Source organism: Aulostomus chinensis, chromosome 4 (assembly GCF_037954235.1).
Source record: "Aulostomus chinensis isolate RoL2024-O1b breed Wild chromosome 4, RoL_Achi_v1.0, whole genome shotgun sequence".
NCBI classification, from domain to species: Eukaryota; Metazoa; Chordata; class Actinopteri; order Syngnathiformes; family Aulostomidae; genus Aulostomus; species Aulostomus chinensis.
In genome coordinates, this window is record NC_141323.1 from 8,693,253 (window position 1) to 8,713,362 (window position 20,110).

Below are 20,110 nucleotides of genomic sequence, written 5' to 3' on the forward strand. Positions count from 1 at the left end.
AGTTGGCCGATCACCTCAGGATCGATCGACCTGCCAGCTCAGATTTGACTTCACATTTTTGCGGGAGGATTTCTAATTTATCCCCAGGGTTTCATTGTGCAGAGTAGAGACACGGTTTGTTTGGACTGAAAACTTTGGGTCATAAAAGTGCTGTGGCTGTCTGACGTCCTCCATCACGCCTTCATTTACTGCAGCCACAATTTCTATTCAGATTTTGTCAGTCAATTCCAAAAATTATTTTCCTTTCAATTATTATTATTTACATTTTTCAAACACCGTAACCCTTATAATGTTTATGTTTGGCGTTGACGAGCTTCCGTACCTGCACATTTACTCTGCTGTAATTCCGTGTTGGTGTGTGTGAAAGCTGCTGGACCTCCTCAGTCACTGATACCCGGCCGGCAGGAGGAGTCTGGTCCCGGGGTCTGAGCAGGATCGTCGTGTTCCAGGTGATTGTTGCGAATGAGAGCGAGTGTTAGCAAGCGACTGGGGGAGCAGCAACACCCCCGCCCCCACCCGAGGACAAAGACTGAAGTGGGTCAGAGAGAAGCAGATCCTCCGCACCAGCCACCATGTAACGGAGCTCCGAGACCAGACGCTGCTGCCTTCTAATCAGCACACTTCCATTATCGGACATCTAGAAGCCTAATTCGTGACTCGTCCTCTCGGGATGGGTGATGCCTCCCGGCGGCTTACTGGGACTGAACAGGTTTGAAGACGTTGCTTGCAGTTAGCAGCCTGGAACCTCTGGAGCAGACGACCCAGGGACGGATGCTGCATCCTCAGTGAAAATACAGGTAAAACCTGGGTAAAACGCATCACTGCTCCACGTCCCGGTTCAGCTACGTTCATGGAACCAGTAAGAATCCAGCGGCGTGTTTGCGCTCCCAGTAACCGTCTCTCAGGCTTCGGGACCTGCTGCTGTGAGGCGGGAGGATGGTTAGCCTGCTGGGCTCCTTATGCGCCTTCTGCCTGCTGAAGTTCCTCCAGCAAACTGATGACTAGCGGGGCTTTAGCTGTGACACCCCAGGCGCTTGCTAGCATCGACCGACCCCCGCCGGCAGGGTTCGTTCAGGTCTCCTCCTCTTCTGGCCAGCGCTCCGGCGGCAGTTCCTCCAGGAGAAGTCAGTTTTGGCGGGTTTTTGTGTCTGTTAGCACCTTGAAATGGAGTCCATCCCCTGACGAACCGCCACCGAAGACGAGTCTCTGAAAGGGTTGTTTGATGAAGAGCCCACAGACTTTAGTTTTCCGATGGCTGAATGAACACCGAGTTAGTTTTCCCCATAACTTTATGAAATTACTGGTTACAGTGTCTAAGATGTCGCTGAAAGCCTGACCTCACCGATACCGAGAGTAACTTTAGCCAAGTTAGCTAATATAACCAATGTACTTTTTGGCTGACTTGGCTACATGATGCTAACGGGCTACGCTGTCCCGGAACAGCCTTATGTGTTCCTGCAGATGTTAGGCTATCTGTCCAGCAGCCTCGGAGATTCTCTACGTGTAGCGGGACAGCTGGTGGTCTCCATGTGGTGACCTCCATGACACAACTTGACCAGAGTTCCATACGCTGCAATCAATCCCCTGTGACCTCCAGGGTTCATGCCCCCTGGAGTTCCATACAAAGCTCTGCAGCTGCTGGGGTGACAGGCTCATTAAGTTTCTTAATTGCCATCTAGTGTTGTAGAACACCAGTGTGGAGGATGCCAGCAGGAGATGCTAAGCTAGCAAGAGCCTATTAGCTATCACGTAGCCTGTTCAACTTCAGTCTGAGGCTGCTGATGTGAGTGAGGTGCAGACACACCTGTGAACCCACCTGCATGATGGCAGGTCAGATAGCAGCAGCTGTAAAGGAGATAAGGTGAACTAACGCCTCAATGTGCCACGCAGGAGACGGGACAAAGTCCTGCTGGAGGGACTGAGCACTCAGCGACCTGCAAGGGTCTGATGGAGGACGCTTCTCTCCGCCAGCCTGGTGAGTCCTTTATCTCAGAGCTGAGTTCACGTTCAGCTTTAAACTTAAAACGTTCTCTTCTCTGACTAGGATGACAGTCGACCTTATTCTTCTCCTTCCTTCTAAAACAGGAAGTTCCCCCACTGACCCCGGAGGAGCATTTTTAGAATTCTATTTTTGTTCTGCGCAGCAGTTTCTAATTTAAGTCTCTTTCTTGTTCTGACATGTTTAATGTCCTGAGCAGGAGCCTCTGTTACTGAGACAACCTGACGAGGCAGTGAGGAAAGACATCAATGAGAACCGTCCCAAACGACAGTGAAACAGTCGCAGCTCAGAGAGGAAGCGCTGGTTGGGCCGCACCGTCGAATTACCTAACCGTCCATTTATGAGTCGCCATCTCACTGCATGGGATTAACATTCGTACTCCGTTAAGAAATGAGACATTTGAGCATTCTTTGTTCTTTAATCTGGAATCTGATGGGAGATCTTTGGGGCGGTTGTTTTTAAGGCTGGCGCTACACTGAAGTTGGTCACAAACCACGTTCATGCCGCCTCTTGCATGTTGACGTTATATTCTGATATTTAGGATCTTCTGTAAAGCATTTCTCACCAGTGATGTGAAAATGTGGCAAATCATTTGTTCTGTGTCGTTTTTCATCCTGTCCAGACAGAGAACGTCTATGAGCTCATGTTAGCGCCACAACACTGAAGCTAATCACACCCAAGTAAGGACGCTGATGCTAACTAGCACTGTGGTGTTGCTCAGTCTTCTAAACGCTTAGCGTCACTGTTTGACAGCTGCAAACTGCTGCTATATTACTTTATTATTGGATTATATGTGTTTTGGTCTGACAGCTCTTTATCCTGGATCTCGTCTCTCTTCCTGTGGACACGGAGGCTTTTCTAAACTTAACAAGTAGATCTGCCGCAGCCACGATGCCCTCAGCATCGGGTCGATCATCATGGATGCTCAGGCTGCTGCTTGCCACTTTGATGCTGACGCTGGCGGCAGCTGTGGATTCAGACACGTGCTTCTCCAGACAGCACCAGCAGGCCATCGTCAATGTCCGACTGGCCTTGAACCAACCGGGGACAGCCATGGATGCCCGGGTGGTGCTGTCGGAGCGGGACTGCGTCCTGGCGTGCTGCTCGGAGGAAGTCAAGCCAGGTGAGTTGAAGATCGAGAATGTTGGGTTCAAAGGTTAACAGGAAATCACTGAGCTGACTGATGTGAGTGAAAGGTTGAGGTGTTGGCATGAGCCGAGAAGACTTTCAGCTCGACTATGACGTCTTCCATTCTGATGTTTGATCTTGTTACTGCGACGACAATGCGGACTTACAGTGCTTGTGCAGGTTAATGCTAACAGGCTATGCTTTCCAACATAAACATCCTGTGCTGGTCTGTTACGGGAATCATGGGTGAGTGTACCTGGAAGCAGCTAGTGAGGGTTTTGTGCACAGTTCACGCCAATCACACACAAGAGCATGAAGACACAGTGGACGAATCCAGGTGTACCAGTTAAAATGGACAGGAAACTGTCAGTCCAAACAAACCACAAAAGAACACTCAGGAAACTAGCAGCCCACGACGGGCAAGGCTGCCGTCACATGGAACCGTCCACTCATGGATACAACATGACAGTGTGTATGCCATATTTCCACCTCTGAGGTGGTGAATACCACAGGAGGGGCGTTATTATGGACACGCCCCCATTTTAATGCAACACATGCTACAGAGACACAGCTAATCAATCATTAGAAACACCTGGGATACAGGAGGGCGGAGCAAGTGATCACATGTGGAACAATCAAACAAGACAGGAAGTAGTAACATGCAACACTTAAGAATAAAACAGAACCAACGTAAGTCCAAAACGAGAGCATCAAACTTGAGTGACGTCACCTTTTTGTGTCTTGGAAGGTTCCAAGTGCAACATGGTTGTTTTCAAAGCCAACAGACAGGCCAGTGATGACAACTGCTTCCTGTTCCACTGTCAGATGGAGCAGGACTGTCCTCTGACGAAGGCCCAGGACGGCATCAACACCTACGACATCTACAAAGGTGCTCACACGTTGTGTTTGTAGCTTTTCAAAGTGTAAACCCTGCTTGATCCCGCTGCGCCTCCCTCTGCAGGTAGCTTCAGCTCCTTGGATGTCATCTTACCGAATGTTGATTGATATCATTTTTACATGCGTGATGCAAGTCACATGCGAGTTGAGCCACAGCATCATTTATGTTTTACTTCCCCTGATGTTTTGTTTTTTACTTCAAGATTACAGGAAAGGAATACCCTTGCTGTTCTTTTATTGTTACACACACACACACACACATTTCTTAAGTTGTCTTAAGGCAATAATGTTGACGTTTAAAAGTTCAAATGTTGTTTAGCTCTTACCGTTAGCAGGGCGAGTGGTGAAACACGCTAGCTGTCTGTTCAGGGGTCTCAGTCTATCATCTGTCCTTCACAGGTGTGATTCATCCAACCATCATGAGACCCTTCACTACAACTATCACCACCACACGGGCGCCACCTCCACCTACAACCATGCAATTCACCGCCACCACAACGCAAATTATAATGTCCACGCGACCCTCCACCCCCACAGAGACGACCTTGCAGCCCACCACCAGCATGCCAGGTCCTCCCCCTGACAACATGATAGCCACAATGCCAGCAGAAACTCTGGAGCCCACAAAAACCACCACCATCACCACAACCGCTGCTATGCAGAAAAGGCTGAACAAGACCAGCAAAAAGCAAAATAAACCCTCCAGGAAAGGAAGACCTCGTCCTGTCAGCACCCCTGCAGCTGCCCCTGCTCTGAACTCCACGACATCACTTCCTGTTGCAGAAGTGAGCAAAGAGGCTACACAAAGAACTACTGAACACCCGAAGCCGAGCCCTACTAATGCTACTAATGTTGCCATGACTTCAACGACTACCAGTACTACCACTACCACCACTGCCACGACTACTACTTCTAACCCTTCTATCACTACAACAGCTACTACCATTGCTAACCCTACCACCACCACCACCACGACTACCACCTGTCCTACTAATACTTCTACCAGTTCTGCTACCACTATAAAACCTACTACAACTACCACCAGTCCTATTAATCCCATGACCACCACCACCACAAGAACAACTCCAGCAGCAAATCTGGGCATCCTCTCGAAAGGCACCATCCAGTCTGACCCCACCCTCCAGGACCCGAGTGCTGGCCGGGGTAAAGCAGTAGCAGCAAGAGGGGCGGTGAAAAGCAGTGTGGTGGCGTTCATGATTTTGGGGCTTGCTGTGCTCACACTGGCCTTAGCTGTCGGCGGCCGCAAGGCAATGGAGTCCTTTGACAGACGTCATTATACAAGACTGGAGCTGAATGACCTGCACTATGAAGTGTGATGGTGAGATGAACAAATAACAAGAGGCTGCTTTGACTTGAGTTCATCCGATATTTAAATCTCTGAAAAGCACAAAGTTACGTTTTAGTTGAATTCCTGCTTTACTGTGTCAAGGAGGAGTGGCTGTGGGGAGAGGTAGTTTGTGATTGGCCAGAGGGTGTCTTCAGTAAAGGGATGAAGAGTGTCTTTGTCCAACAGGAGGTGGTCATCTCCTGGTTCCTCCACCAACAGGAGGTGGTCATCTCCTGGTTCCTCCACCAACAGGAGGTGGTCATCTCCTGGTTCCTCCACCAACAAGAGGTGGTCATCTCCTGGTTCCTCCACCAACAGGAGGTGGTCAACTCCTGGTTCCTCCACCAACAGGAAGTGGTCATGTCCTGGTTCCTCCACCAACAGGAAGTGGTCATTTTCTGGTTCCTTCACCAACAGGAGGTGGTCATCTCCTGGTTCCTCCACCAACAGGAGGTGGTCATCTCCTGGTTCCTCCACCAACAGGAGGTGGTCAACTCCTGGTTCCTCCACCAACAGGAAGTGGTCATGTCCTGGCTCCTCCCCCAGCAGCCAATAGGATCGCTCCATGTGATTGTGGTGATTGAACCAGTAAATCAGCTCTGGTGAACAAAAGTTGATGATCTTCCAGGTTCAGTTCATCAAGATCATCTTCACTAATGAACCCTCTGATGATCCTGGAAGCCTGGATGCTACAGTTAGCAGTGCTAAGCTAACATTAGCCTATGAAGGAACTACACCAGGGTCACATGACTTCAAGGTCACCACCACTAAGCTTCAGGCTTCTTGTGTTTCCTCTGATGACCTTTAATGACCTCCATGACCTCTGTAGGCTCCTCTAGACTCTTGTTAGCAACCCAGGTTTTTAAGACTCCACCACTCCAACATCCACCAGTCTGGTGTTTACTGGTGGATCTGATGTAGACCTGAACCTCCACCATCCACTGGTCTGGGGTTTACTGGTGGATCTGATGTAGAACTGAACCTCCACCATCCACCAGTCTGGTGTTTACTGGTGGATCTGATGTAGAACTGAACCTCCACCATCCACCGGTCTGGTGTTTACTGGTGGATCTGATGTAGACCTGAACCTCCACCATCCACTGGTCTGGTGTTTACTGGTGGATCTGATGTAGACCTGAACCTCCACCATCCACCAGTCTGGTGTTTACTGGTGGATCTGATGTAGAACTGAACCTCCACCATCCACCGGTCTGGTGTTTACTGGTGGATCTGATGTAGAACTGAACCTCCACCATCCACCGGTCTGGTGTTTACTGGTGGATCTGATGTAGAACTGAACCTCCACCATCCACCGGTCTGGTGTTTACTGGTGGATCTGATGTAGAACTGAACCTCCAACATCCACCGGTCTGGTGTTTACTGGCGGATCTGATGTATAACTGAACCTCCACCATCCACCGGTCTGGTGTTTACTGGCGGATCTGATGTAGAACTGAACCTCCAACATCCACCGGTCTGGTGTTTACTGGCGGATCTGATGTAGACCTGAACCTCCACCATCCACCGGTCTAGTGTTTACTGGTGGATCTGATGTAGAACTGAACCTCCAACATCCACCAGTCTGGTGTTTACTGGTGGATCTGATGTAGAACTGAACCAGTCTGGTGTTTACTGGTGGATCTGATGTAGAACTGAACCTGCTAGTGTCTCCAGCTGTTGCGAACCACACACCTGGTTCCAGGGAACCACACGTTCCACTAGGGGGGCGTATTTACATATTTTAGGACCCATTCCTGAACCGCTATGTTTCACTTTTATGTACAAATATCAGTACTTTGGTCTTTCTAAAAGCGCTGCACTCAGGCACTAAACATCGCCTCTGGGGCCAGGATCCAGAGACCTCCTTTGTCACGCTGACGTCTACAACATCAGACATTTTGTTGTTTAATTCTCATGTTTCTGACAGCATCCTGGGACGTCACTGAACAATTTTCTTTCAGACCTTTGACTTTGCTTAACATTTTGCCTTTTTTTTCAAAGTAGTAGTTTTCTGTTTTCAATTACATGCTGACGTTAATTTCTGAGTTTGTAATCTCTGAAAAATGGAGTAGAAAGTTAGTTGAATCTTCAAATTTTGCTGTTATTCATTTTCTGTTTTAATGTGATTTTTTTTAAGCGAACCCTCTGAGCACGAGGTGTCCAAGTAGATGTTCCTTTAAACTGAGGTCGCCGTCTTTGATGGGATTTAGAATTTGTCTTGATTCAAACTGCTGATGTCCACCCTCCCACTGTACCGGTGGACCAGCCGAAGGCCGCTTTTTGTCAGAGGGTTCCATTCTTGTGCGCCGCGCGTGCTGCACGCTCACCAACGTGAACCATATTTCTCATTATTCAGGGTAACACTTCTTAAGTTCTGTTTTTACTTTTCTGGTTTGATTGACATGGACTTTTATTTCTGTTCAATCAAAGCTGAGGGCTCGCCCTCAGAGACCTGTCTTCACTCTGTCCACCCTCCAACTTGACTCCTGTTGGAGATTCTATCGTTTCAATCAGGTGGGCGGGGCTTGAGATGCCCTGCAGCTGGGCGGGGCCAAAACATTCTGCTGCTGGGCATTAATCAGAGGAGCTGCAGAGAAAACGTAAAAGAATCAACAGCAATATTTTTACCCCTGAAACTCAGGAAGCCTCTGACGTGGAGCTGAGGGCGCGAGGCCTCGGCCCGCTGTGAACGCGCATGTCTGCTCGCCGCCGCTTCAGACTCACCGCGGTGTTTGGATGTGCTGTCCAGTTTGATGCACTTCTTCTTCTTCTATGGTTGCACTATTGTATCTGAATGCTTCTTTCTAAGTTGTTCTTCACAGGCGCGCGCACTATTTACCTACCGGTTCTTTGTCCCGGCGCGAGCTGCCGCCGGCGTCCGGTGCCCGACGCACGCGGCGGCGGCAGCTCGCGCCCTCACGCCTCGGTGGATGGAATCGTTTGGTCTCGTTTCGTGAAGTGACACTTTGCCTTTGTTTGGACTTTGATGTTTCACTCTTGTTACAATAAAAACGTGATTTTGGAAGTGCTGTGCGTGTCTGTGTCACCCTGACGGAGGAGAGGAGGATGGTGCCGTCTATAAAGATTGAAAGACGCGTCTTCATCTTGATGACGTCAGTACCACGCCATTCGTCAACACAAATGTTGACTCTGACCTCATGTCTCTTCGATGTGGGTATAACGTGATGTCACGGAGACAAAATGGCGCCTTTGTCATGTACAACTGCGTAGTTTCTCCGTGGAAGTCGCGTGCAGGAGCTCCTCACCGTCCAGCTGACCCCCCCCCCCCCCCGGTTCGGGTTGAGGACCATCGGTTACAGTTAACAGAGACCAACGAACCCCGCGGTTCTGAACGGATTCCGAGCCTGAAACAAACACATACAACTTCTTAAGAACGGGTTGTGTTTGTTTCCCGCTCAGATGGACGCTCTCTGACGTGTCGGCTCCCGGTTTAGCTACGGTTGCTTCATCTTGTCATCAGGCGTCCGGACGCCGGTGTGAGGTTCCCGTTGTTCTCTTCTGGTGAAGAACATTCGTGTCCGGGCGGGTTCTGGGGGTGTGCTGCTCGTTCCGAGTCTCCCTGACAATTGTCATTATTATTTTGTCCACACGCACGCGCAATCCACGACGACAGCAGCTGATGTCAGTCAGAACATGGTCAGTCTGCTGACGTCATTATCTGATTAATGAACTTTTGCAAATCGGAGAGAAAGAAAATGATGCTGTTTGTCAAACTGAGAACGTCACGTGTATCAGGGCAACGCGTTTTATTCACCGACACAACTAATCGGTCCCTGCGGGTGCGTGTCTGCTGAACACTGGCGGGGCAGTGGTGCGGGGTGTTGCGGGGTCGGTACCCCTGCTCACCCTGGAAGACTGAGCCGGTCGCAGCCGATGCTCCTGCCGCCGTAATAAACTAGTCCCGCAGGCACGCGTCCGTCGTGGGCTTCCTTCTCGTCTGGCTCCTCTTCAACGCAGTGGACCGTTTCCGTGTTGTATCGTTCTCTGGCCCGGGAGGGAGCTCGGTCCGGGCGGTGGGGAAGAGGGGGAGGGGGGAAGCATCCTCCCCACAGCGGAAGGAGACGACGGAGCTCCTGCAGGACAATGTGAGACACCGAGAGTTGATCCAGGCACTTCGCGAGCAGCCGACATGGACGTGGGGATCATCTAATAGTCCTTCGAGCTTCCATCCCGGCCGAGCACCGCAGGAAACCCGCATTTCAGACCGACGAAGCGGCGGCCGCGATGGGATCAGCGCGCTGAGGCGGAGCGGCGGCAGGCCCAGAAACGGGAGGAAGATGGGTGTCGTGTTGCGGAGTCTGTTGTTGTGTAGTTTTTGTCTTCTCATCCAAGGTGAGTTTCTCTCCCAATCCTCCCTGCCTTGTCGGTCGCTCCCCCCGCGGGTGTAGATAAGTGAAATGCTGCGAACTTTCGGTGGAAGGGGGCTCTACTGTGATTATCCGCGGTTCTGTTCGAACCGGGGCCCACTCGGGGGTCTGATTTCTCCCGAGCCCAGCTAGCATTAGCTAGCCAGCAATCCGTGCGGGTCTGCCCCTGGAAGCGGAGGAGGAAACCACAAATAGCTTGTGTTAGCCAGCTGAGCTGGGAAATATCCCCCGGACCCCCACACGCCCCGCGCAGAACCAAATCATTAACCGAGTTTGAGTTCGCGGGTTAAGGTTGGATTTTGTACGTTTGAGACGGAGGAGTAGCTGTTAGCACAACAAATGCTAAGTAAGCTAGTCACTCAGCTAGCTTTTCACTAGCAGGCTAGCTCGCTGGGTCGCAAACGCTCTCCTGGTTATGCGAGACAGCAGGTAGCTGATACCTGGCTTGTTGTGCTGGTTACCAGCTGGTAACCGGTTCCCAGCAGGTTACGAGCTGTTTCATTGATAAGTCAACTTTATCTCCAGCGGACGCTCAACTGCAACGGTGAATCTTGGACCATCGGGATCGAGCTTTGACGCGGTTTGTGGAACTGGCTGAGTTCATATCCTCAGCGACAAACGGGGATCAGAAATTGATGGTAACATGATAACCTCATGTCACGACTCTCACTGAACCCCACTGGAAATGTAACGAGTTGCCTCATTGTCACAGCGACGGCCTCTTGTCTGCCCTGGAATACTGACCCGTGATGCTGTAACAACTTCAGTCTGGTTTCAGAAGTAATAAAGAGAGGCTGTTGTTTTTTTTTTTCAGATTGAATAAACTGAATGTGACGTAGACAAGTAACAGCCACTCAGACATGGAGACGAGGTTCTGTTGGGTTCTGGTCCAGTAGAGAATGTGTCAGTTATTTCAACAGAACTGGCCACTGTGGCCCTCAAAGATTCTTTACAGCACAAGGACAAACACCAGATCCCCCGGTTCTGTTTGTCAGTCTAAAGTTGGAGAGGTCGCCCTGTCATCTGTGACATCATCAGAAGCGAAGGAAATGTTCTGCCTTTGAGACGCGCAGGAGGAGCAGATGAGGGTGAAAGAGCGTCGTGAGAGAATTCCTTCTGTTTACCAGGGAACTCTTGAGTCCAGGTCTCCTCTCGTCCCCTGCTGGTAGAAACATTGCAGTCAATATGTACGATTTATGTGCTTGACAAGACATGTTTTTGTCCTCACAAGTCCCAGTGTCACATGTATTTAGAGTTACATGACGTGAACATCATGTTAACTTTATACAAATAAGATCAACATCTGTAATTATCAGCTGTTGGACCAAAAAATGTGCCTCCCTAATAAACGTTCATATTTATTAATTTCAAAGGGGGAGATACGCCTCCGACCCATGAACGTGTGACATGTTAGATTATAGCCACTTCCATCTTTAGCCCCTTGGCAGCTTGACTTGATCAAAAACCACCAATAATAAACCAAACAGTGCAGAAGCATTAAAGTCCTCGTTTTGCGGTGAAAGGGGCGCCTGCCTGCTGATTGCAGGTTCGTTGGAATGTCAGTCGGGACTGAGACGCTGCCGCCTCCAAGCCAGTTACTGATAGCAGCCATGATAATTGAGCGGAGCGCGGGATGATTGGCTGAGCCCGTCTGCCCTCACACCTCCAGCTTTAACACGCCAGGCGATCTGATCTACGCCAAGTTTGCGAAATGAATAACGGTGTAAAATCAACGAGTGAGAAAGCAGTGAACACGAGTGGCGTGCATGAATATGAACTTACAGATGTTGATGAGTGCTCTGTCAGTAGTAAACAGCACGATCAGAGTGATGCGTACACTCGCCAGCTTGCGAGGGGTTGGGCTCAGGTGGGGGTGTAGAGCGTATTTACAGAAGGAACCCCCCTCCCCCAGAGTGAAGTGAAAACGCCAGCAGGCTCTCAGTGACCTGCTGGCTGCTCCCGTGGCGTGTTAGCCCTGCATGCATCAACTGTGGGTTCGGCCCAATGCCAACATCCAGCAGAGAGGAAGCATGAGTCCCGGGCCGGCCTGCCACCACCTCGGGAGCATCTCAGCACGCCAGCCGACTGAACGCACGCTCTCTCCTCTTCTCTGAACACCGCTGGAAGGTCGAGAGTTGAGCGGATGTTGAAGAAGTACAGATTGTTAGTTGACTGACTTGCAGACACGCGATGAGGCCGAGGGGGCGGGTCACTCGCCAGCATGTTTGTATTCATGTGGGTGTGCTCGTCCCCTGCAGACATCCTCAGCCAGATAGAAACCGTCTGTTGAGGCCAGTGAATGCTGCACGTTTTTCTCTATGCAGAGAAAAGTTTTAGATTCCACGAATCACATCTGCTGTGAAACCCAAAATGACTCCCTGCCGGGTCCTTGGCCATAATTGGCTCAGAGAGTGGTGACGTCACAGTCCTGCTCTTAAACACTGTCAGATTGGAAAAAACGAATGTCCTTGTGAACATTCATTGATTGGCACATGAATTATTTTTCATCTTGAAAGCTGGAGGATGGCCGTTGTTGTTGTTGTTGTTCTAAAGACTTGGAGAGGAATCAGGTTCTGGGGCCCCATGAGCTGCAGGGGCCCCTGAGTTGGCTGAGGCCTCGGAGTCAGAGGTGGGGGCGACGCAGCCAGCTGGGGGCTGTTGTGTTCAATGATGTTTGTCTCTTGCAGGCGTGCCGCTGCTGTTGTATGCGAACCGGCGGGACTTGCGGTTGGTGGATGCCGCCCATGAGAAGGCCAACGCCACGGTGGTGGTTGGGGGGCTGGAGGACGCGGCTGCAGTGGACTACGTCTACTCACAGGGCCTCATCTACTGGAGCGACGTGAGCGAGGAGGCCATCAAACGTACTATCTTCAACCAGTCAGGCGCCAGTGCCGTCCAGACGGTGGTCCCGGGGCTGGCCTCTCCAGACGGACTGGCCTGTGATTGGTTAGGGAATAAACTTTACTGGACAGACTCAGAAACCAATCGGATTGAGGTGGCAGAGCTGGATGGATCTTTGAGGAAAGTTCTGTTCTGGCAGGAGCTGGACCAGCCAAGAGCCATTGCCCTGGATCCAACACGGGGGTGAGTGTCCCGCTGTCCCACCGCCATCTGGTGTTCGTGTTCACTCCTTCATCCACTACTTTAGATGCTAATTGTGGTCTGAGCCTCCAGTGCCTTTGCTCATCAGGTGAAACCATCATCTAAACAATAGTGATGTCACAAGAGCTGGTACCTCAGGACTGAACCCTGAATCTGAACTCTGCTGGTGGCGTAGGACCTCACCAGCATGGTGGGGTCAGCAGGCCTGCTTGTGAGTTTGTAGAAATAAAAAATGTTGATTGTAGACCAATAGGTGGCGCTGCTGCCCCACACAGACCACTATGGTCACAGTTCAGTTTAGAGGGAGGGGGGCCAGCATCAAAGCGTTCGTCCACGTGTGTGTGTGTGTGTGTGTGTGTGTGTGTGTGTGTGCGTGCTGCAAATGTCTTTTTGTATGTGTGTCGTCATTGTGGCTCATTATTGTGTTAGTGAGAGTTGTTTAGATAGACAGGCTGCTGTGCAGAATCGATTTGTATCGATGCCTCGGTCAAGTGATCCTGTCTGCGGTTGGCGTGAGTGTACTGCAGGCTACTACAGACGTGTGAGACGAGGCATTAGCAAGTGTCTTTGATGAGTGGTACATGATTTCGACATTGCAGGACAATAGTACATGACACTTGTGTCAGATATTGTCAGAATGGTTGTCCCTCATATCAACTACAGACCTGAGTAACAACGCAGGAAATGTCTGGGTATCAATCATCGGGTTGCTTGCTTGCTAAAGGTAACAAGCAGCGATTTCAATCTCCTGTAACAAATATGGGGGTTGTTTCTCTGCCTTTGGTGATGAATATGCTGGCTCAGCTGGAGCGACAACCTGCTAATGCTAACGTACTTGCAGTGATGGTTCTGTGTTTGTTTTTGTTCAGTTGTTTCACTTCAGCTGTAACCAAGCAGGCTGGTGGAGAGAAGAACAAATCACCGTGCCACACTTGAATGGGCGAACCAGCGGCTAGCTTGTGAGTGAAGACAGTTATAGAACCGAACTGTTCCAAAGGCTCCCTGGATGCTATGCTGGCATGCTAGCATGCATCTCCAGCGTGTGCCGGGTCGTAGCATTGCTCTGCTCCCATTCGTGGCTCCCATGCGTATTTGTCCCGAACCCTCTGAGGTCCAAGGGTGGTGGTTAGGGAATGTTATGGGTACATGTGTGAGTTGGTAGACCTCCAGGTCAGGTAGGTATGGGTATGGTGGTCCAAGTTCAGTGAACCTGTTCACATCTGCAATTAAAATCACTGAGTGATCCGGTCACTAGTGGTCAGCACTAACAGCAGCTGTAGATCCTCTGTTAAAGTGGAGGTACCACCGCTGAGCCCGTGAATGGCGGCATATGAGGTGTGATCATGTGACAGGCCCTTGAAGAGGAATAGACGACAGCAACGTTTTCACCAGCTGCTCTGTTATTGCTCTTAAAGAGCTGATCCTCATGAATGGATGTGAAGGAGGAGAATAATAAATTGCTTCCTGGAGACTGAGCGCGAGCGATGGAGACTCTGAGCCCGACATGAACCTATCATTGTGGTAGAGTTCCTCGTCAGCTCTGAGTGGTGTTGCCTGGACCGGTTCAGGTTCTCCTCTCATCAAAAGGGGGGTGAATGGGTGTTGAGCTCCTAGGTAGGGGCTCTGGACCATATTGCAGGTGGTGGACAGGTAGTGATGAGGCCTCCTCCTTCGCTCAGGATCAGGCACTCCAGTCTGACCGAGATGGCTCCTCTGTCTTCCTGCTGTCTTCACAGGAACGTCCCCTTTCCTTCCAGTGTAGGCAGACAGCAGAGTCTGGACCGGAGCCGGTGGCTCTGCTGGGCTGGACCATCCATTTGTGTCATGGTGGTTTTGTTCCCTGATGTATAGATCAGTTCAATCCTGCTGCACTGGACCACATAAACTAGGGTGCTGGGTTTGGGTGTTTGGTCTTCAGGGGGACCAGCTTCTGCCCCTGAGTGTGACTGGTTTGAAGTAACCTGGGATGTGTGTTGATCCTCCTGAGTTTCTCCGACACTCCTGCTACAGCCTGAGTGACTGCGTTGTTCCTTCTCGTCTCCTCCTCTCAGTCTGGTCTGGATCTCTCGGAGGCTTTGACGAAGGCCCAGTTGGAGTAGCTGCAGCTTTGGAGGACTTCCTTGATGTGTTCCGTTCCCTCTATTTCCCCTCTGTGGGTACATTCTCAGTCTAATGGTTTAGGGTTCAGATGACCCCCAACTTGTGCTCTCCGGGGTGGTGAGACTCTGTTGGGTCACAACCCAGATGTCACCTGCTGTAACATCTGCAATGCAAAGTGTAAGGCTGGCCTGGAGGCACCTGGAGAAGCATTAGATCCACCTCAGAGTTGAAGACTGCACTGTTTCTGATGTTGAGCCTCCTGCCGGAGACCTCCGGCCTCTGGTCTGTCCCTCCTGGTGAGGGATCCTCCTCCCCTCCTCACCCTGAGGTTTCTCAGATTTTTCCTTGTTAAAGGTTTTCTATGGAGTTTCTCCTCAGTCGATGTGAGGCTCTGAGGGCAGAGGATGTTGTTATGATGCCATGAAGCCTGGAGACAAACTGGTGGGGAAAACAGGTTACAAAGAAAACTGCCTTGCCTTGGTAGCTGACTTTAGCACGCCTGGAGCCAACGGCTTGTGCCTTGTGACCAGCGTCTCAGGTGAAGAAGTTGCCCCAACATTAAACGATGAAGGTGAGTGAGGTGTCACCTTCGCTGACTCCAGGCATTGATAAGCTAGTTGTTGGAAGTGAGTGGGCTCTGGTGTTGGCTGATGTTAGCTTAGCTTTGCCAGTAGCTGTAGTTACCATCATCGGGTCGCTCGGTGTTTATCATGTTTTTTAATTTTAACGCTACATTTTTGCTTTGATGTCCACATGTCCCACAAGGTAAGAGTAAGAGCTGCAACAGTGATGCTTTGACCAGAGCTGAGGATCCTGCCCCCCCACCACAGAGCTGATGAGGGTCACAGGGCTGTGACCACACTCATCTTTAAAGGGTTGTTACCCTTTACAAAAAGGGAAGCTTCGTGTTATAATGCACAAATCACTAGTTTGGTGTTGAATTAAGAAATAACTGTCAAAATGGAGGAGTTTCAACTTTTTTTTTTAATACAAATGAAATAACCTTCGTTATCAGAGAGACAGAGAGAGAGAGGGAGCCAGATACTGAATGTATCAAATTTTTCTCCAGTCGTCGCCGCTGCGGGCTCAGGCCCCGGAGCTGAAGCCCCTGAATGATTCTGAATGATTCTGACTGAGTTTCAGACATTGAAGCTGATCCTCATATTTCACCTGCATGAAAACCCAGTTCAGCTTCAGCACCGCTACGCTGGTACCACCTGTCAGTCAGAACTGAGATCTGTGCTGAACCGACAGAAAGGTTCCCACTGACACAGGGACTCAGCAGCTGCTTGCTCTCACTCCAATCCTCTCTCTCTCCTTCGCTGCTCCTCGCTTCCCCCTAAAATGAGTTCCTACTGGCCGCAGGAGCGCCAGGATCTCTGGTTCAGAGGAGGGAGGTCTGCCGGGGCCTCGTAGTACCGGGGCTCCGTTCATGTGGGCTTTGAACTCAGAGGGAACCTAGTCAGAGTTGATGAAAGAACTCAGACCAGCTGATCTGAGACCAGAACCTAGAGTTTCCATCAGAGGGTGAATCAGCTCACAGTTCAGGGCCGGACTCCGAGGAGGTGGGGCCTCCTTCCTGGAACGGGCCCTATGACGGCTCTTAATGGCAAGTGTGAACTGGGGCTATCCCAATCAAACCAGCTCCTCTAACACGGCAGTAACAAGACTCAAGATTGGAGGCTGTGGAGAGGCTGAAGGGGGATGGCGGTGTGGGGGGACGGGGGCCACAGAGGGGCTCTCCAGCTGTGAAGGTAATTAAAGCAAACAAGAGGAGAATTAGCTGCCCAGCGAGACCCGCCCCACCAACACCCCCTTGGGACGTGGTTGTTGCCCCCAAGTGTTGGGGAAGTGTAGACTGTTGTTGATGACATCATAGTGCAGACTTTTGGTGGTTGCTGATGTTAACATCTCGTTGATTCCACTTTTTTTGGTCCCTATCGATCTTTTCAACCCAAATTGACCTCAGACAATAAAAACAGAAACATTTCTTTTTGCATCGTTTACCAATCGGGAAAAATGGCTTAAAAATATTTGAATAGTAGTTGAAACTTCGAAACAAGCTCATTTTCATTTCCTAAAATTATATTATAACAAACATCGTAGCTTAAACTGATGCTTGTTAGATCCACAGTTATAAACATTCTCCTTTTCCTTGTTCGGCCATCCTCGATGTCACATTTATCCAGTGCTCGGCCCGGACCACCCCGAGGTGCAGTCGGCCATCTTGGGTAGATGGTGGCTTTTTGTTCTGTTTTTGGCAGTTTTTATTTTCTCCACTGTGCAAGAGCGCAGAATAGATCCAAGCTCGTAAATGGCTGCCGTTCAGGATGAATCAAATGTTGAGTACTTGTATGATGTAGGACTGAACGTGCGTCTCCCTGCCTCCTCTCAGGTACATGTACTGGACGGACTGGGGCGAGATCCCAAAGATCGAGCGGGCAGGGATGGACGGGACAAACCGCTCCATGATCATCGATAAAGAGATCTACTGGCCCAACGGCCTGACACTGGACTACAGCCAGCAAAAACTCTACTGGGCCGACGCCAAGCACAACTTCATCCACCGCTGTAGCCTGGACGGAACCTCCAGGTAGGTGCTGAGCTGCTGCCTGGGCCCAAGACACCAACCGACAAAAGTCAAAGCATCTTAGATGTCTGGTCATGTCCTTCCACCGTCGCGCTTGATGACACCTCCTCTTCTGCAGCTGCGCCACAGCACCAACAGCGCTGGGCCATCGTTGTCTTTCAATTTCAAACTCAGCAGCCCACGATCACAAAAAGATAGTTGAAATGAAACGATTGTTGTGTCTTGTGCTGCCCTGTGTTGTGTTTTGTCTGGTGTTGGACTGTGGAGTAGCGTCTCGTTCATCGCAGCGCTCTGCCTCTCCTCGGAAGCCCAGAGACAGTTTGAGTTTGGGCTGCTGTTGAGAGGGAGGAGGAAGAAACACAACATCCCCGTCAAGAAGCTGACAGAAATATTCTGCTGATTCAGTCACTGGACACTTTGGAACTGACCGCAGTTGTGCGCGACATGCTAGGAGTTGTACCTCAAAGCACCTAAGAGGACTCATGTGAACAGTATCATAGCCAGAACGCCACAGAGCCGCGACAGTTGGGAATTCAGGCTTGGTTTAAATACACGCCCATGATAATGTCTTTATAGTGAGTGACACTGACGGATATGTCGCCAAAATCCTACTTAAATGAAGCGTGGCAGTTCCGTGTCATGGTGATTACCTGCTGTGCATTTTCCTGCAGTTGGATTCAAACGACTCAAGGAACAAGCGTCTTGTTTTTAGATGAGCTGTGTCATACAGCTGATGGTCGAGCGACTTTGACTGAGAGAGCGAGCAGCTTTGCAATTATCTGTGTTTATCAAGTTTGACATGAAAGGTGTGTGTGTATTTCAGGGAGGTTGTGGTTAAAGGAGAGCTGCCTCACCCCTTCGCCCTCACCCTCTATGAGGACACGCTGTTCTGGACCGACTGGCACACCCATTCCATCCACTCTTGCAGGAAGCAGACAGGAGCTGAGCAGCGTGTTGTCCACTCCAACATCTTCTCCCCCATGGACATCCATGTCTTCAGCCCCAAGAGACAACCACTCTGTGAGTCCCAACGCCCATATCTGACTGATCACTATCAACTTGTGATGATCGCTGGTCATTTTCTCTCCATTCATGAAAACAAATTCTGCCAAAAAAAAAATGCAATCAACCTGGTAAACCTCTGGAAAAGAGGAGCAGGAGCCTGTTTCTGTCTGTCACTTTAGTCCGTCATCTGTCTCAAATACGTTCCATCATCACTGCGTCTGCAGGACTGTGTTTGGATGACAGCAGCTTACAATGTAGCCTTGATTGATTTAATTATATTGAAAGGATCAAAATGTTAGTGATGCAGACCGGTGGAGCAGTGGTCCTCACTGTGGCCCCCCAGCAAGAAGGCTGTGGGTGGAGCCCCGGCTGGAGCACAGGGTCTTTCTGGGTGACCCCCTCTTCTCCTGTTGAGGGTGGAGCCTATCCCAGCAGCCTTCCCCCTGGACAGGTCACCAGTCCATGGCAGGGCCAACACATAGAGACAGACAACCATTGGCTCTCCCAGCCACGCCTACGGTCAATTTAGAGTCTGGATTAACCTGGTCCCTCTTGATGTCTTTGGACTGTGGAGGAAGCTGGAGTACCAGAGAGAACCCAGCAGGAACAGGGAGAACATGGAGACTCACACAGAAAGACCCCGTGCTGCAGCCGGGGCTCCACCCACAACCTTCTTGATGGGGGGCCACAGTGAGGACCACTGGTCCACCCACAACCTTCTTGCTGGGGGCCACGGGGAGGACCACTGCTCCACCGGGCCGCCCATCATTCCGGTTAATTTTGTAGATAATTCAAATCATGGTGTGAGTCTGAGTACCATGTCTGATATTAGTTGTCTCCTGAACATTTTTTTCATCAGCTGTGAGATGTTCTTGATGTAGCTGGAATGTAAAGGTGTCTCAGGATATAACTGTCATGTGACCTGCATGTTGCCAACAGTGAGTAGCCCATGTTCCCTGAAGAATGGAGGATGCTCCCACCTCTGCCTCCTGTCTCCCTTCTCGCCTTTCTACCAGTGCGCTTGCCCCACAGGCGTCCAGCTTCTTGAGGATGGGAAAACCTGCCGAGACGGTGAGGACATGCAGCCCACATTGACACGTCGTGGTCTCAGCACCTTACACAACATTTTAGATGGTGAAAATAGCTGTTCTGAATCCGAGGAGTAGGTCACCAAGTCCTGCACAGCGTGAGCTGAAGACGCGGATGCGTGGCGAGTGTTTATTGTCGTCATAGAGGACAAAGATGGACCAGTGACTGCTATTTTGTCCCAAACATCCAGATCACTAATCAGTGCCTCTGAAATCAAAGCAGCAGATTCTCTTCACTTCACCAACCTCAGTTGTGTTTTCTCACATTTAAACCATCTCATGGCAGCTGAAAAGTGGTGGCCGAAGAAATTCTCTGCCTTTGGTGAGGTCATTTGACAGGACTCGCTGGTATTTGACCAGCGACCAGGGGGCGGGGTCTGATGCACATTCTCAGTTCAACACTCATTGGTTAAATTAGTCCAGTAGTCAGCCACTTGTCAATCATGTATTACTGTATAACTGAGA

General features: G+C 50.3%; 2 protein-coding genes across 7 annotated transcripts in view; both read left to right on the forward strand.

Moving 5' to 3' along the window:
- The first annotated feature begins 345 nt into the window (after positions 1-345).
- Positions 346-8,250, forward strand: mansc1 (MANSC domain containing 1). 5 transcript variants are annotated; one of them, XM_086201494.1, is made up of 6 exons: positions 347-797; positions 1,891-1,975; positions 2,622-2,679; positions 2,810-3,122; positions 3,876-4,016; positions 4,424-8,250. In XM_086201494.1, exons 4-6 carry the CDS (start codon positions 2,891-2,893, stop codon positions 5,359-5,361), a joined length of 1,311 nt encoding a protein of 436 aa, XP_086057620.1. In that variant the 5' UTR covers positions 347-797; positions 1,891-1,975; positions 2,622-2,679; positions 2,810-2,890; the 3' UTR covers positions 5,362-8,250. The 5 variants fall into 5 exon arrangements, with proteins under 5 accessions (XP_086057623.1, XP_086057620.1, XP_086057621.1 ...); XM_086201495.1 differs by lacking the exon at positions 347-797 and adding an exon at positions 879-1,783; XM_086201496.1 differs by lacking the exon at positions 347-797 and adding an exon at positions 879-1,270.
- A 1,091-nt stretch (positions 8,251-9,341) lies between these two features.
- Positions 9,342-20,110, forward strand: part of lrp6 (low density lipoprotein receptor-related protein 6) — a 28,531-nt gene continuing 17,762 nt past the window's right edge. Inside the window, exons 1-5 of one of the 2 annotated variants that reach the window (XM_086201485.1) lie at positions 9,342-9,725; positions 12,448-12,844; positions 17,358-17,555; positions 18,376-18,572; positions 19,497-19,628. In XM_086201485.1, coding sequence (XP_086057611.1) covers positions 9,671-9,725; positions 12,448-12,844; positions 17,358-17,555; positions 18,376-18,572; positions 19,497-19,628 — 979 coding nt within the window. In that variant the 5' untranslated portion in view covers positions 9,342-9,670. The remainder of the gene's footprint in view (positions 9,726-12,447; positions 12,845-17,357; positions 17,556-18,375; positions 18,573-19,496; positions 19,629-20,110) is intronic. The other variant, XM_086201486.1, reaches the window with a different exon arrangement.